We start from the raw sequence: 12,631 nt of genomic DNA, 5'->3' as shown, positions 1-12,631 counted from the left end.
ATGTGTAGTGAAATTAAAAGAAAATCATAATATGGACATAGAATTGTGTTCCTAAAAATGGGGGGGGGGGGGGGGGGGGGGGGGGGGTTGTCTGATAAATTGCAATAAATAGGAAGTTTTGTGTCCCCAATACCAGCTTCATGTTGTCTTTTTCCCATATCAGATATGGTGTGCCTCAGGGGACCGATTGCATTCTCCCTATACATGCTTCCCCTGAGCGATGTCATCCATAGACATGGTATACATATATGATACACAGTTGTACACCTCCCTGTTAAGCCCACTGTGCTCAGTGTGCTGAGTTCTCTACAGGGCTGCCTCATTGTTATCAATAACTGGGCGACGATAAACTTTCTTTGGCTTAATGCGAATAAAACAGAAATCCTTGTATCCATTATTGATTGTGTGTTTTTGCACAGCTATCAGTGAGGCCCAGAAACACTAGGCTCTATCGTTTTTTCCAACCTAATTCTTGTCTCATTTGCGGTCTGATAAAACAGTTCATCAAATTCAGTGCCCCATGTCGCTATTTTCCAAGCTAAGTTTGACTGTTGCTGTCATATGCTGATAAATAAGGATAAGGACAATGCAAAGCTACACCAGTGGTGTCCCAGAATAAAAATACAGAGCTGGAAAGGAGTGTAACATTGCACATGTGACACACGTGTGCTTTGTTTTTGATAAATGCTCTATAAATAAAGTTTATTATTATTACTATTATCATTATTATTATTATTGTTATTATTATTAAGTTTGATTGCATTGACATTGATCCTACCAGGGTGACAGCCAGATGAGCTAAGCTATGGTAATTTCATTGAATGCAGGTTGCTTCAGGTTGTGGATATTGTCAATATTAAGTGTGTAGTGCATGATTTCTGGTGTTGGGCCTGCTGTTTTTTCCCACCATCCAGTCAATTTTGTGTCTTGCTTTTTTACATCAGGCCACTGGTATTTTAATATACATATATATATAGTAGTAAAATTCAACTTCTCTTTGCACAATATGTGCCTGCTGCTAATTATTCCTGTCCGGGGCGAGCCACAGAGTTGGCCACACGTCACACTGATGACAATACTAAAGGCTTAACGGTTCCTGGCATTGTCAGGTACTGAAGGGTACCAGGCACCACATGTGTGATTAATAAGTAAAAAGGGGAGAACATTTTTATAACTGTATGCATACCTTGTTCTTATTGTGTAACACAAAGAATGAAAATGAACACTAGGTTCCTGTGTACCCCACTGTGCACTTGAGAAAGGTGCGTTTGTTTGCTACTCCAGCCTACCCGTTGTGAGCTGCTGCAGTGCCGGGCGAACATTTCTGCGAGGAGAACAACTTTCAAAGGCGTAGACCCGTTTCTCGACTTGTTCTTAAAACTAAACTAAAACTCTAAAATGTCCAATTGTCACTCGCTTGTTCCCCATAATTCATCTCTCCTTTCCCTCGAACATGCTCCCTTGCTCTTGTGCTGTACCCACTTTTAAGTACCAGTGAGACCTGGTAAGTGTTTTATATGTATTGATTTTTCAACATTTTCCAACGTTCCCCAGCCATGTTTTTTAATTGATCACTTCTTCAAAACCAGGGTACACGCTGCACTATGGTGACGGTCACCCTTAGGCGGCGAAAATGTTTGATTTATGTCGGATGCAAACTGTGGGCCTCTGTCAAAAATGAACACCCATCCCCCAGCCTGATTTCAGTTTCCGCTGTACTATCCTGACGTCACACTACGTCATGCGCCTGAGCTGAATATTGGCCCAAATCATCCAATATGAATAATATTCCTGGGTCGATTGAGCTGGTTAGTTTTCTCCAGTTCAGGTTTCACTCTCTGTCTAGCGCCACTCCTGCAAGACAAACACCAGCATCGCCTAGAGCTATCAGCCTGAACTGATACGCACTGATAACCGCTCCTACACCTCCACATCAGGCGTATCTCTCTCGCATGCCAAATCCAGCCATGCCTGTGGCTTCTGTGTACTTTGGACAGATAATCATCTGTGGGTTTCCAAAATCTGGGTTGGTGGGGTGGCATCACTGCTATTATTATTTTCTTTTTTATCATTTGATTGATATATTTGATTTGAAGGTGTCGACCGTTTCAGCGCCTAGATGCGTCGCACCACCGCGTCACCCCGCCACCCCGCCTTAACAACTGAATCCATGTGCTGTATTTTGTATCTCAAATTGAAACTGTCGCTCACGCAGCAACTGCGACATATGGAGCAAAGGGACAACACCCGGCCATGTGGTAGAGCCAAATGATCACGTCCAGGCGGTGGGGAGTACATTTACTCAAGTATTGCACTCAAGTACTTGTACCTCACTTGAGTGTTTCCACCACATGTTACTTTATACTTCTGCCCCGCCAATGCATCTGACAGTTTCTACATACGAAGTTAGTCCGTTTATAAAATATGATACGTTGTTGTAGAGTTGAATTACCCAACACTATACTGTGCATAATAGTTAAATTTAGCTCCACTAGTACAACTATGTATACTATACTAATTAGTAACATGTTAGCAACATGCTAACGCGTGATGCTAACTGTCATCCATAACAGTTCCAATGATCCTGGAACTAAAGCGACCCCAAAACGAATGCCAAATGCACGTAAATCTGACGTTTTTTTAAAGTTTTTTTTATAACAAACGAGGGTTGAGGTATGAGGAAAATGTCGTGTTACAGTTTCAAATGTCTTGTGTCAAACGCTTGTGAATGCATTTTTTTTGCCATTCACCAATTGTGACTAATGTCAAATGCCCCCAAATCATGTTTTAATGGAACTTCCTGCAGTAACATATACAGTATGGTCGAGGTGAACTGTGCATATGTTGGAATAGTGGCATTAGAATGTGCCCGAGGCCACCAAATATGGGCTTTTAAGGCCAAAATGTTCAGTGTTTTGGCGTCTCATAACCCCAATGCAACCGTTGCAATATTTGAATGCAGGGCTGTTTTCAGAATTGGCCGGTGCCACTCCCCTACTGCTTGTTTTAGTCACTGTTTAGTCACTGTCATTTGTTTGACTCTGAACGGCTTGACGTACACAGGGAGGAACACGGAGAACAATGTGCAGGCGGCAGGTGCCACGTGACCATAACTGATGGGGGCACAAACGCACATATATGGGCTTCATAGCAGTAAAAAAAAAAACAAGCCCCCATCTTCCACTACCCTCCAGGGAGGAAATACTGCGTTGCATCAAATTGGACTTAACTGTTATTATTTGTTATTTCTCCCGTTTATTCCTAGCAATACAAGAATGCCACTGATGACGTGGTCATGACGTGTGCACATGATTTTTATTCCCAAAGAGAGCACGAATTATGTTCTGACTACATGCCAGTGGTTTAACTGGAAACCATCTCAAAGTCTGGATATCCCAAATTCAATCTTTCGATCATCATCATTCAATCATTTGCTTGAAACAAAGCAGAATTGAAATCGAAGTGTCGGCTTCAGTCTTGCCATTACTGCCAAGGCCCTACCGTTTTTTCGCCGCTGCGTAAAGTGAGGACGGACCTGAACGTTAGCTCAACGGCGGCTCGTGGGAACACGTCCCGAATGAATCAATTATTTGCGCCAGGTTTTGAGGAAAAAACTAGAGTAACGTTTATTTACTGCAAAAACCACCCTCGAGGAACAGAATGACTCCTGAAAACAAATATTTCACGCTTCAAATCACACAGAAAAGGTTATACCTAAACACAGTTAGGTGGAATGAAAAATGTAATGTGATTCTCCTTTCTTATCCCCCACACTGAATGTCTCTATTCTATTGTGCTTGCTAATAAAATCAAAGAGTGGTATTTTTTTTTGTTTTGAAAACCTCTGGCTGCTGGGCCCCGATCAGGTATTTTCCTGCTTTGCCCAGTTGGTATTCCATCCTCAACTTAAACCTTAAACCTCTTGACAACCCAGAAAAATAGTCCTTCAAATAGTCATCATGCGCTGGCTGCGACTTGAAACATGACTGCTGCTGTAACTTTGCCAATGTTGACTAGCTGCATTGTGTTGCTAACACACAGCTGACAGCACTGAACAATAGGGGAAATAGTTGTATTGTGATTAATGGCTGTTTTCATTGTCAGCGAGAGCATGTGCACATTCAGGAGTGTCTGACTCCGACTTCCACTGGGATTGTAAGTCGCGTTTTGATGGGAAGGGTTGGAGGTGCTTATGAGTTGCATTATAACATTGCATGCTGCCATAGCAGCAGGCAGAACATAATACTAGTTTCAGTCCTGCTGGCACAAAGATGTATGACAGTATTACTGACTGCTCTAGTAGCTGGTTTCAGGAGAGATCTTACTGACACATTCAGTATCAACATTTGGTGCCTTGCCAGTTAATTAACCACGTTTCCTAGTTGTGTTGATAGGAAATATAATACGGAAGGCTTTTCATTCCTTTCAAAATGTATTTTCTGTTGCACATTAGTAGTTATGCAAATGTAATGTCAAATGAAGCCTGACATTGCACATCCATCCATTGTTCTACTTTATTGCCTGTTTGTATTGTTTATATTCTAGGTGCGGGTTCAAGTAGAGGTTTAACCACAGCAGTCTTAAAGCTAGTTGGGACAGTGCGAGTTGTAAGTGATAAAGCAACACATATTCTGCGTTGTAGGTCCCACAGATGGCCAGAGATCTTTAAAAGGTTTAGCTGGAAGAGGGTCGAGGAGACAGGAAGTTGGTTTTAAAGCGAAAACCAGTTTAGAACAATGTCTCAGGAGAGATTTTTAAGAGCTGGGACTAGCTGGGACTCAGCATATGAGCATTGCACGACAGATTCTGCAGAGGTAATTGGAGATGAAGTCTAAGAAGTCACGAGATGGTTGCTTTTGAGTAAGTTTAACTACAGTCTTCCAAAAGAAATCTGAGATTGTGCTTATTGTTACTGAATAAGCAAGAGAAAGAGACACTCTCATGCTATCGAGAAAGGAGCCAAGACTGGGGACAATTGTTCGCTTGTTAAGTGCCGTGAAAGTCGCCAGGCCAATGTGGCGAGTAACAAAAGCTTCGGTGCTGGTGGAACGTTAGAAGGACAGGCTAGTGCCGCTTCAATTTAATTAGAAAGTGGCACAACGCCGCGGACGAGACGGAAGAAACATCCAGGGCACACACCTGTATGGGATAGAGGGGGAGAATGAAATCCAGGTTGTTACCACTGAGTAGGTTCATGTACAAACTGAGTGAAACCAAAAGGCTTTACTTAGAGGGTCCTTATTTAAGTGAATGTTGAAGTCGCCAGACGATGCTCAAGAATCAAATCATTTACCAGTAAGGCTTTGGTAGATAAAGATGTGATATTCATAAAACCAAATTTGAGGGTCCTGTTAGGGCTGCAGCTTTTAATACCAAACAAACGAGTGCCGCTACTAGTAGATAGGGTCTTGATTAGAACAAGATACCTTTTGTTGAAAGGCCAGAGGCCAGTGTATGCGACCCCGGAGGGATACAGTGGGATGTAGAAATTTATAACGTTTAATTATCTCAAAACCTGCGCATGTGACACTAGCGCAGATTTGAACAGCACACTGAACAGTATCTGCGAGGGGAATTTCTGCTCCACGCACACTAGTGATGTGTCGGTCGCGAACGAGCCGAATTATATGACGATTATTGATATTTGTGCCAAAGGCTCGGGCAATGACGCTTACCTCGTTGTTCGGCAACGCCCTCTGCACACGGCTCGCACCGGTCTGCAGGCAGAGTTAAGAGTTTCGTTTTCCCGCTTCTCACCCGCGATCCATGGAGACGGCAAAACAGCTGATCGAGCTCGTTTAACACAGTTCGTGTGCGTCAATGACAGCAGAACCACACCTACTGTAGCGATTTCTATTAAGTGCCTGTGCATCTGCCTTTAAAGTGCCTGCTTCAGAAATAAACCATTTAAAGCATGTCCCTGCCTCCCTTGTCCTGACAAGACACCCCATATTGTTCGCAAATGTCCTAACCAGTGGAGCTTTCTTACAATATTAAAAAGTGTAATTTTTACTTTTGAATACTTCAGTACAAAGGATGTATTGAATAATCTAAGTGATATATGCGTACACATACAAATCACAAGTCAAAACAGCGCTAAATTTGGCTGGATTATAAAAGGTATAAGTGGTAAAATGAAAAGCCGTTTGGGAGCCGAAAGAGCCGGCTCTTCTTGGTGAGCCGAGCCAAATGATCCGGCTCACTAAAAAGAGCCGGAATTCCCATCACCAACGCACACAAATGCACACAAATGCTGCGAGCACTGGGCCCCTCCCTACGCGTTTGCAAGTGCTGAACACTCGCTCGTTCGTCAAATTGACTTTTGAGTCCTTGGAGGCGGGGCTGGAAAAGACGGTGGCCGATGTCTTCCCTCCTTGGATTGGCCACTTTGAATACTGACCACGACCTTTGATTGGCTGTTTGGTTTCACTGACACAGTCGAAGACGGGCAGTCGCCTCAGGGAACAATTTTAAACCTGAGCTGGTACCAAAGTGGTCAATAGTACAAAACTATATTGACCAACACCAACATAAGATATTCATATTTACAGATGGCTCAAATAGGGGATTGGATATCTCCTCTGTGCGCTCGTATCACGATCCCCCTTGGTAGAAAGTGCGGTCAGCATTTGATTGACGGTAACTCCAGATCAGGCGAGCGGGAACGGGATAGCATTTGAATATACCCACTGTCACACCAGTCTTTGTTCACCATAAAGCGCACGTCTCCTCTTTTTTTCTTGCCGTGGTCCTCTGTTCTGTCAGACAGGTCGGCATACGGAAAAAGAGACACCTGGATGAACGCCGCCAGTCCGGTATTACATATTCCGGATTTAGCCGGGTTTCAGTGAAACAAAGGACGTTGCAGTTCCTGACATCCAGTTGGAAACTGATTCGAGCACAGAGGTCATCCAGTTTATTGTCCAGCGCCTGCACATTGGTGTTTAATCCCTCCACGCTTTCCTCCCTGTTTCCTCCGAGGTGGATACAGAGTTAGACTGTTTGCCAATGCAATCGTGAGCTGGTGGTTGTCTTTTTCCTTGACGTTTACTGCGATGATTACACTTGAAAATCTTGACCGTACATCTTGGCCTGTACTACGAAGCAGGATTTGGGGCTAGCGAGGTAACTTAAGGTTTAACCCTGGGTTTTCAGGGTCACGACGGGGGGTTCACTTCTTGACGGCCCTAACCATTTCTTACGCGAGAAATCCTTATAGATTCTGGTCGGAGGGAATGTCTTATCTGTGTCATATGTCAAAGCCATTTCATTGTGCTTTCGGATACCGATGTCATCCTACAACAGAGACCGATTGAAGCACTAAAGCCTTGGAGCTACTTGTTGTACTTGTTTTAATGTATGCATTTATTTTTTATTTGCTCCCAAGTCCGTCTGGACCAGCTGACAGAATACGGCTAAAATTGTGAAACACGCCATCAGAACTCTAAGCAACACGTTCATTTAAAGGAACACAGAACACTGTAATCGCAGTCAGATCTCCTCGTGCCCTAATGATGGGGCAGTGATATTATGAGCCTTCAGGACCGCTTAGCGTGATCGCGGTTGTTGGTTCTCAGTGAAGCCAGATAATGAAAAGGTATCCTGGGTATGCTGAACCTGCTTTGTAGTACAGGCCTCAGGTAGCAGAGTCGGCAGGAGGAGAGTAAGTGGTGAGTTGACCATTTCACTCCACTACAAAGCCAACTGTCCAGTCATATTCCTTAACAAGTTAATCATAAAAGATAAGTCTGGATGTGGAGAGTGGGCGTTTCCTCTGAGCGTTCAAATATTTGCTGTGCAACCTTACTTTGACGAAAAACTCCAAATTAAGCCAGGTCAAACCACAGGTGCTGGTGTATTGTGATTGGGCCCAAACCACCAAAGTCTCAGCACAGTTAACACTGTTGGTTGAAGGAGGTGTCCAAACACACTTTGACCCAATGTTTTCAGGTTGACACAGCAAATCTCAATATTGTGCAACTTTGTTCCATTACGAACAAGCCACAGACAAAGCTACCATTAATGACACTGAGGTTATATTCTCTTGGCTTTTTTCAAAGCCCCCCCCCCCCCCCCCCCCCCCCCGTTCCGCCACTATTAGACATCGTAGCCAGTATGAAAGAATCCCCCAGACTGCCAGTTTTTTATCTTTCTCATACAAGGTTTTAGTCACAGCTTCCACCCAGGTCTGCAGGTTATGCAAGATTCCTCCTGCACGTGCCAATCTGCAGTCAGCCAGAGGGGGGGGGGGTTAAACAGTTTATTTAGCGTGAGAAGTAGAATTTTCTCAACCCATAAAGGGACTTCATCCTTCAGTTTATCACAGATATTCACATTCAAAATCACCACATTTGGAGATACGTGGCTTTCACTGGACAGGAAAAGTAACCTTTGCCACCAATGGCGCGCCGGGATCATGTGATCGTAGGCTGAAGAAAGACCAACATAGTTGTATGAAGTAATAGGAAGAGAAGAGGAAGAGACAAATGCAAAAATACATGAAGGTCCGTCAGCAGAACTGCCTGGACAATAATTATTTAAAGCGTCTTGAATTAAAAATGTCTCAGAAATCATGTGTCTCCAATCCACCCAGCACAATGCCTGAGTGCATGCATGTTTGCTCTGTTTTCTAACTCAAAACCTTAGACACCCTTAGACACTAAAGGCAGAGAGAGAGAAATCTTAGATGGCTTCACACTGTGACTTACAATCCCCAGGGTAACAGCTGTCCATGCATGTAAAGGGAGATTTCAAGCCAGTGTCAAAAATTCTGTCACCAAGAGAACCTTCTAGTCAACATAGATGTGTCTGTGATATATTTTCTTTTTACAAAGATTGATTGCTCCATAAGTGACAAACTGATGACAAAAGATGCTCTATCTATATGAGGATAGAATTCAAAATGCTGTCAGTTGGCAGTGGACTGAACCTATGTGCAAAGTTTTCTTTATTTTCATGAAAATGCACTGAGTCACATTCCACCACTGGTGCCAACTCATCCCCGTTTAGGATGCTAAGCTAGCTAGCGGGTCTGCACACATGCAAGATAGAAGTGCATACATGAACACAATACGTTTGAGGCATTATTACGAGCTACTGTTGTTGGGTGTGAGCTGCAGAACCTCCTATGAAACAACTGGATTTAAACAGCATGACTAAAAAACAATTGCCTGTGCCAAGGGCGGCTACACCCATGGCCGTGCAGCACACAGCCGACCCACTTCAGCCACTCACATAATCTCATTTGGGTGGACAGTAAAACAATACTAATGGGTCTGTAATGAACCGAGGTGAATTGGAACCATCTCTGCTTTGCATTCATGTTGAGTCACTATTGAGTCCTGCCATTGTTAAAGATGGCTGCTGGTGATAAGGAAAACAAAAGACAAAAGTGTTTATCACACACCTTGAATAGGTTCAAGCTTTTAGAGCTTGAGCCAAAACATGATAAAGCAAAGCGAATGAAAACACTCAGCAGAGTATTTAGTGAAGTCTTTATTTATCTAAAGCCTTATATTATATCACACCATAATTGGTCAAAATGGTGGTCTATTATTCCCACAGGTCTAAATCCCATTTGGTAGTTGTGAGTGTTTTCCTACTTGAACCTTGACAGAAGGTTTGCTTTCCTTCTCACTGGTCATTACCACGTTTGTAGAAACTAACAGAACACATCTAATACTCAAATACAGGACACGTACGTTTTGGTTGTGAATTGCAGTTCTAAGCAACGGTTATCCCCACTGATCTCTCCACTGATCTTTTATGTTATAATTGCTGGTTAGAGTTAAAAGGTCAGTTTGCGGGGGGGTTCTTGTACACTGTGGCCCATGGAGTTTTTTCGCAATTCGGTGCAAATTACCCAGTTTTAGAATGTGTGTGGTGCTATTTGGTCCTATGACAAAACCACAAATGATGCTGTTAAAGAAATATGATTTTAAAAAAAAAAGTACAACATTTTTGAAAGAGTGATCATGTTTCTACAGAAAGTTAAATGAAATAAAGATGGACCAAGTAAAAACACCAACACCAGTTGGTTTGGCCATCATCGTGGGCATGGATTCCACATCAGTATAGGCTGGGGCCCTTAGGATTGAGGTTTATCTCCATCACAGATGTGAGGTGAACATCTGTTTGCATGCTCTATAACCTCGCCCTTCATGTCAGGTGTGTGAAGGGGAGTGAACCAGGGACCATGGATGTAAACAGGATGGGCAGGACCAGCAGTGATGAATCACCATGTGGAACTAGGGGAATGCCACTCCCTAACCTGCCACATTAAGACCTTGCCCCTTGGTATAAAGAGCCGGGCCTCCCTCCCATCTTCCTCAGAGTTCCTTTGGAGAAACAAATGGCTATGGCTTACGAGTGGCTGCTATGGCTGACCCTGTCTGCCATCGTAGCTTCTTGGCACAGCGGTACATACATTATACTCCATTAGGGAAGCAGGACAAATACTACAAATGGAATACAAAGCTCAGCCTTATTCTGTTTTAATGTTGCTTGATTATTGATTACTTGACAAATAACTTTTACTTCTTTCAACAGAGGCAAAGTCGGCTGTGAACACATTCTCCTCCATGTCCCAGATTCCTGAAAAAATAACAGGTGAGCTTGTAGTGATTGTAAACCGACTGTTTCCTTATGTAGGCAATGTGTGAGCATTCATTCATGCAGGTAGAGTGGCTGTGCAAAATGTGGCTGCTGCTGTGGCATCACGTCCTGATCCGTCCTTGTAGGTGTGAGTCCCATCCACAATGGCCAGGTTTGCAGCACGTGGGGCAACTTCCACTTCAAGACCTTTGATGGGGATGTTTTCCAGTTGCACTCCACCTGCAACTACGTTCTGACCTCTTCGTGCAGGAGCACGTACAAGGAATTCGACATCCAGATAAGAAGATGGGAGACTGGCGGCCATCCCACCATCAAGAACATCATTATGAAGTTGGAGGGCTCAGTGGTGGAGCTCTCCAAGGGCTCGGTGCTCGTTAATGGCAAATCGTAAGTCTACTCTAAAAACCCCAAACCCTTTCCACTCTGCCGGCATCATTTATGGCTTCAGACTGGATAATGCATAAACACTGTTGAGCACAGTGGTTAGTTAAAAGAAAAGAAATCTTTTGAAGAAAAAAAAGGTGTTCTAAATGTTTAACGCTTTGCATTTGTATGTTTTTTGCGACCTCATCTTGATAACCTTCCTTTGTGAAAACGCTTGCCTGGAGAGGTAGTCATCAGGACAGAATGGACAGAACCTAAAGGCACTAGGCACAGAAGTAAAAATAAAATATTGGCATCTACTGCTACTCTTTGCTTTCACATGATTAGATGCAGTTCATGGCTCCATTCACAATCTTCCTTTGGCTCTAGGAACAAAAGCTAGGAAGAACATGATGGCCAAATAAATGTGACTTCTTCTTTTCTTTTCTTTTCTTTCCTTTTTGCAGAGCCACTCTACCTTTCAGTCAAGCAGGAGTGCTGATTGAGAGAACTCCCACCTATGTCAAAATCACAGCAAAACTGGGATTGTTTGCCATCTGGAATGGGGAGGACTCTTTTCTGGTAGGATTATGGCTGCACAGAACAGCCTGCTATGACCATTATTATAAACATAGAGCATTATCTTTAAAAATACTGTGAAGGTATTAGTTATTCTGACCAGAGGGAAAACAGAGTTAACTTATAACAGACAAACTTGGTGAGTGCCCGCTGAGGCTGTATTTTGTCCCCGCAGGTGGAGCTAGACTTGAAGTACAAGAACCAAACCTGTGGTCTTTGCGGAGACTTTAATGGGATCCAGCTCCGCAACGAGTTCTACAGCCACGGTACACTTTGGCCCACTTTAACAAGTCAGTCAGCGTAGGCACGGCCACGGGAACTGAGCTGTGTGTCTTTGATATCGTCCCAACAGGTGTGAAAATATCCCCCCTGGACTTTGCCAACTTCTGGAAAATGGATGGTCCAACTGAAAGCTGTTCTGACTACACACTGGAATCAACAGAAGGCTGCAACAAGATGGTGAGGCTTCACCCAGTTACATGATATTCTATATAAACTATATCACCATTATACCATGGCCAATACCTGATTTGTTAGAGAGTGTGTATTATGTTCAGATAACTAGATGTCTTGTGGTGTCAGAGCAGAGCTGGGATGTTGCGGCTTTCAGCAAGCATGTTCTAGCAACAGCTTTTCCCCTGTATTGGAGTAGTAGAGTAAGAAGTCAGTTACCAGACTGGCACATATTGCCAGCATAAGGTTTGTTTCGAGGAGTTTATTAACCCCAAAACCACGAGCGATGAAAGCCAACCTATGTTCTGAATACTGGCTCTGTCCCATTACTGTATAATCCAGTCCAACCACTGCGAATAAAAAAAAACACAGTAACAATCCTTGGTCTAAGTTTTTCATTGCGTCGATTGTGTGACAGATAAAATGTTGTCTCAGAGTGTACAAAATGCATATATTACCTGACTCATCTGGGCATATCCAGAATCAAAACCACATTTATGACCTGATTCCACCTTTGACATTCACTTTTCCAACCCACAAAAAAAAGCGATTGTATCAGCCTGTCAGCCTTTGTTACAATTTTGACAGAAATGATACAGAAATGTGCAGCACCATCTTGGCT

The 12,631-nt window shown here is 43.3% G+C and overlaps 1 protein-coding gene across 1 annotated transcript in view; it reads left to right on the top strand.

Annotated features, from left to right (window-relative positions):
- Positions 1–10,357: 10,357 nt before the first annotated feature.
- The window catches only part of LOC139286110 (mucin-5B-like), a 14,068-nt gene continuing 11,794 nt past the window's right edge, over positions 10,358–12,631 (top strand). Inside the window, exons 1-5 of the mRNA XM_070906798.1 lie at positions 10,358–10,418; positions 10,740–11,001; positions 11,445–11,559; positions 11,732–11,822; positions 11,909–12,015. Of these exons, the coding sequence (XP_070762899.1) occupies positions 10,358–10,418; positions 10,740–11,001; positions 11,445–11,559; positions 11,732–11,822; positions 11,909–12,015 (636 nt within the window). The remainder of the gene's footprint in view (positions 10,419–10,739; positions 11,002–11,444; positions 11,560–11,731; positions 11,823–11,908; positions 12,016–12,631) is intronic.

This window comes from Enoplosus armatus, chromosome 1 (genome assembly GCF_043641665.1).
Source record: "Enoplosus armatus isolate fEnoArm2 chromosome 1, fEnoArm2.hap1, whole genome shotgun sequence".
Lineage (NCBI taxonomy): Eukaryota > Metazoa > Chordata > Actinopteri > Centrarchiformes > Enoplosidae > Enoplosus > Enoplosus armatus.
This window is presented reverse-complemented; position numbering and strand designations above follow the sequence as displayed.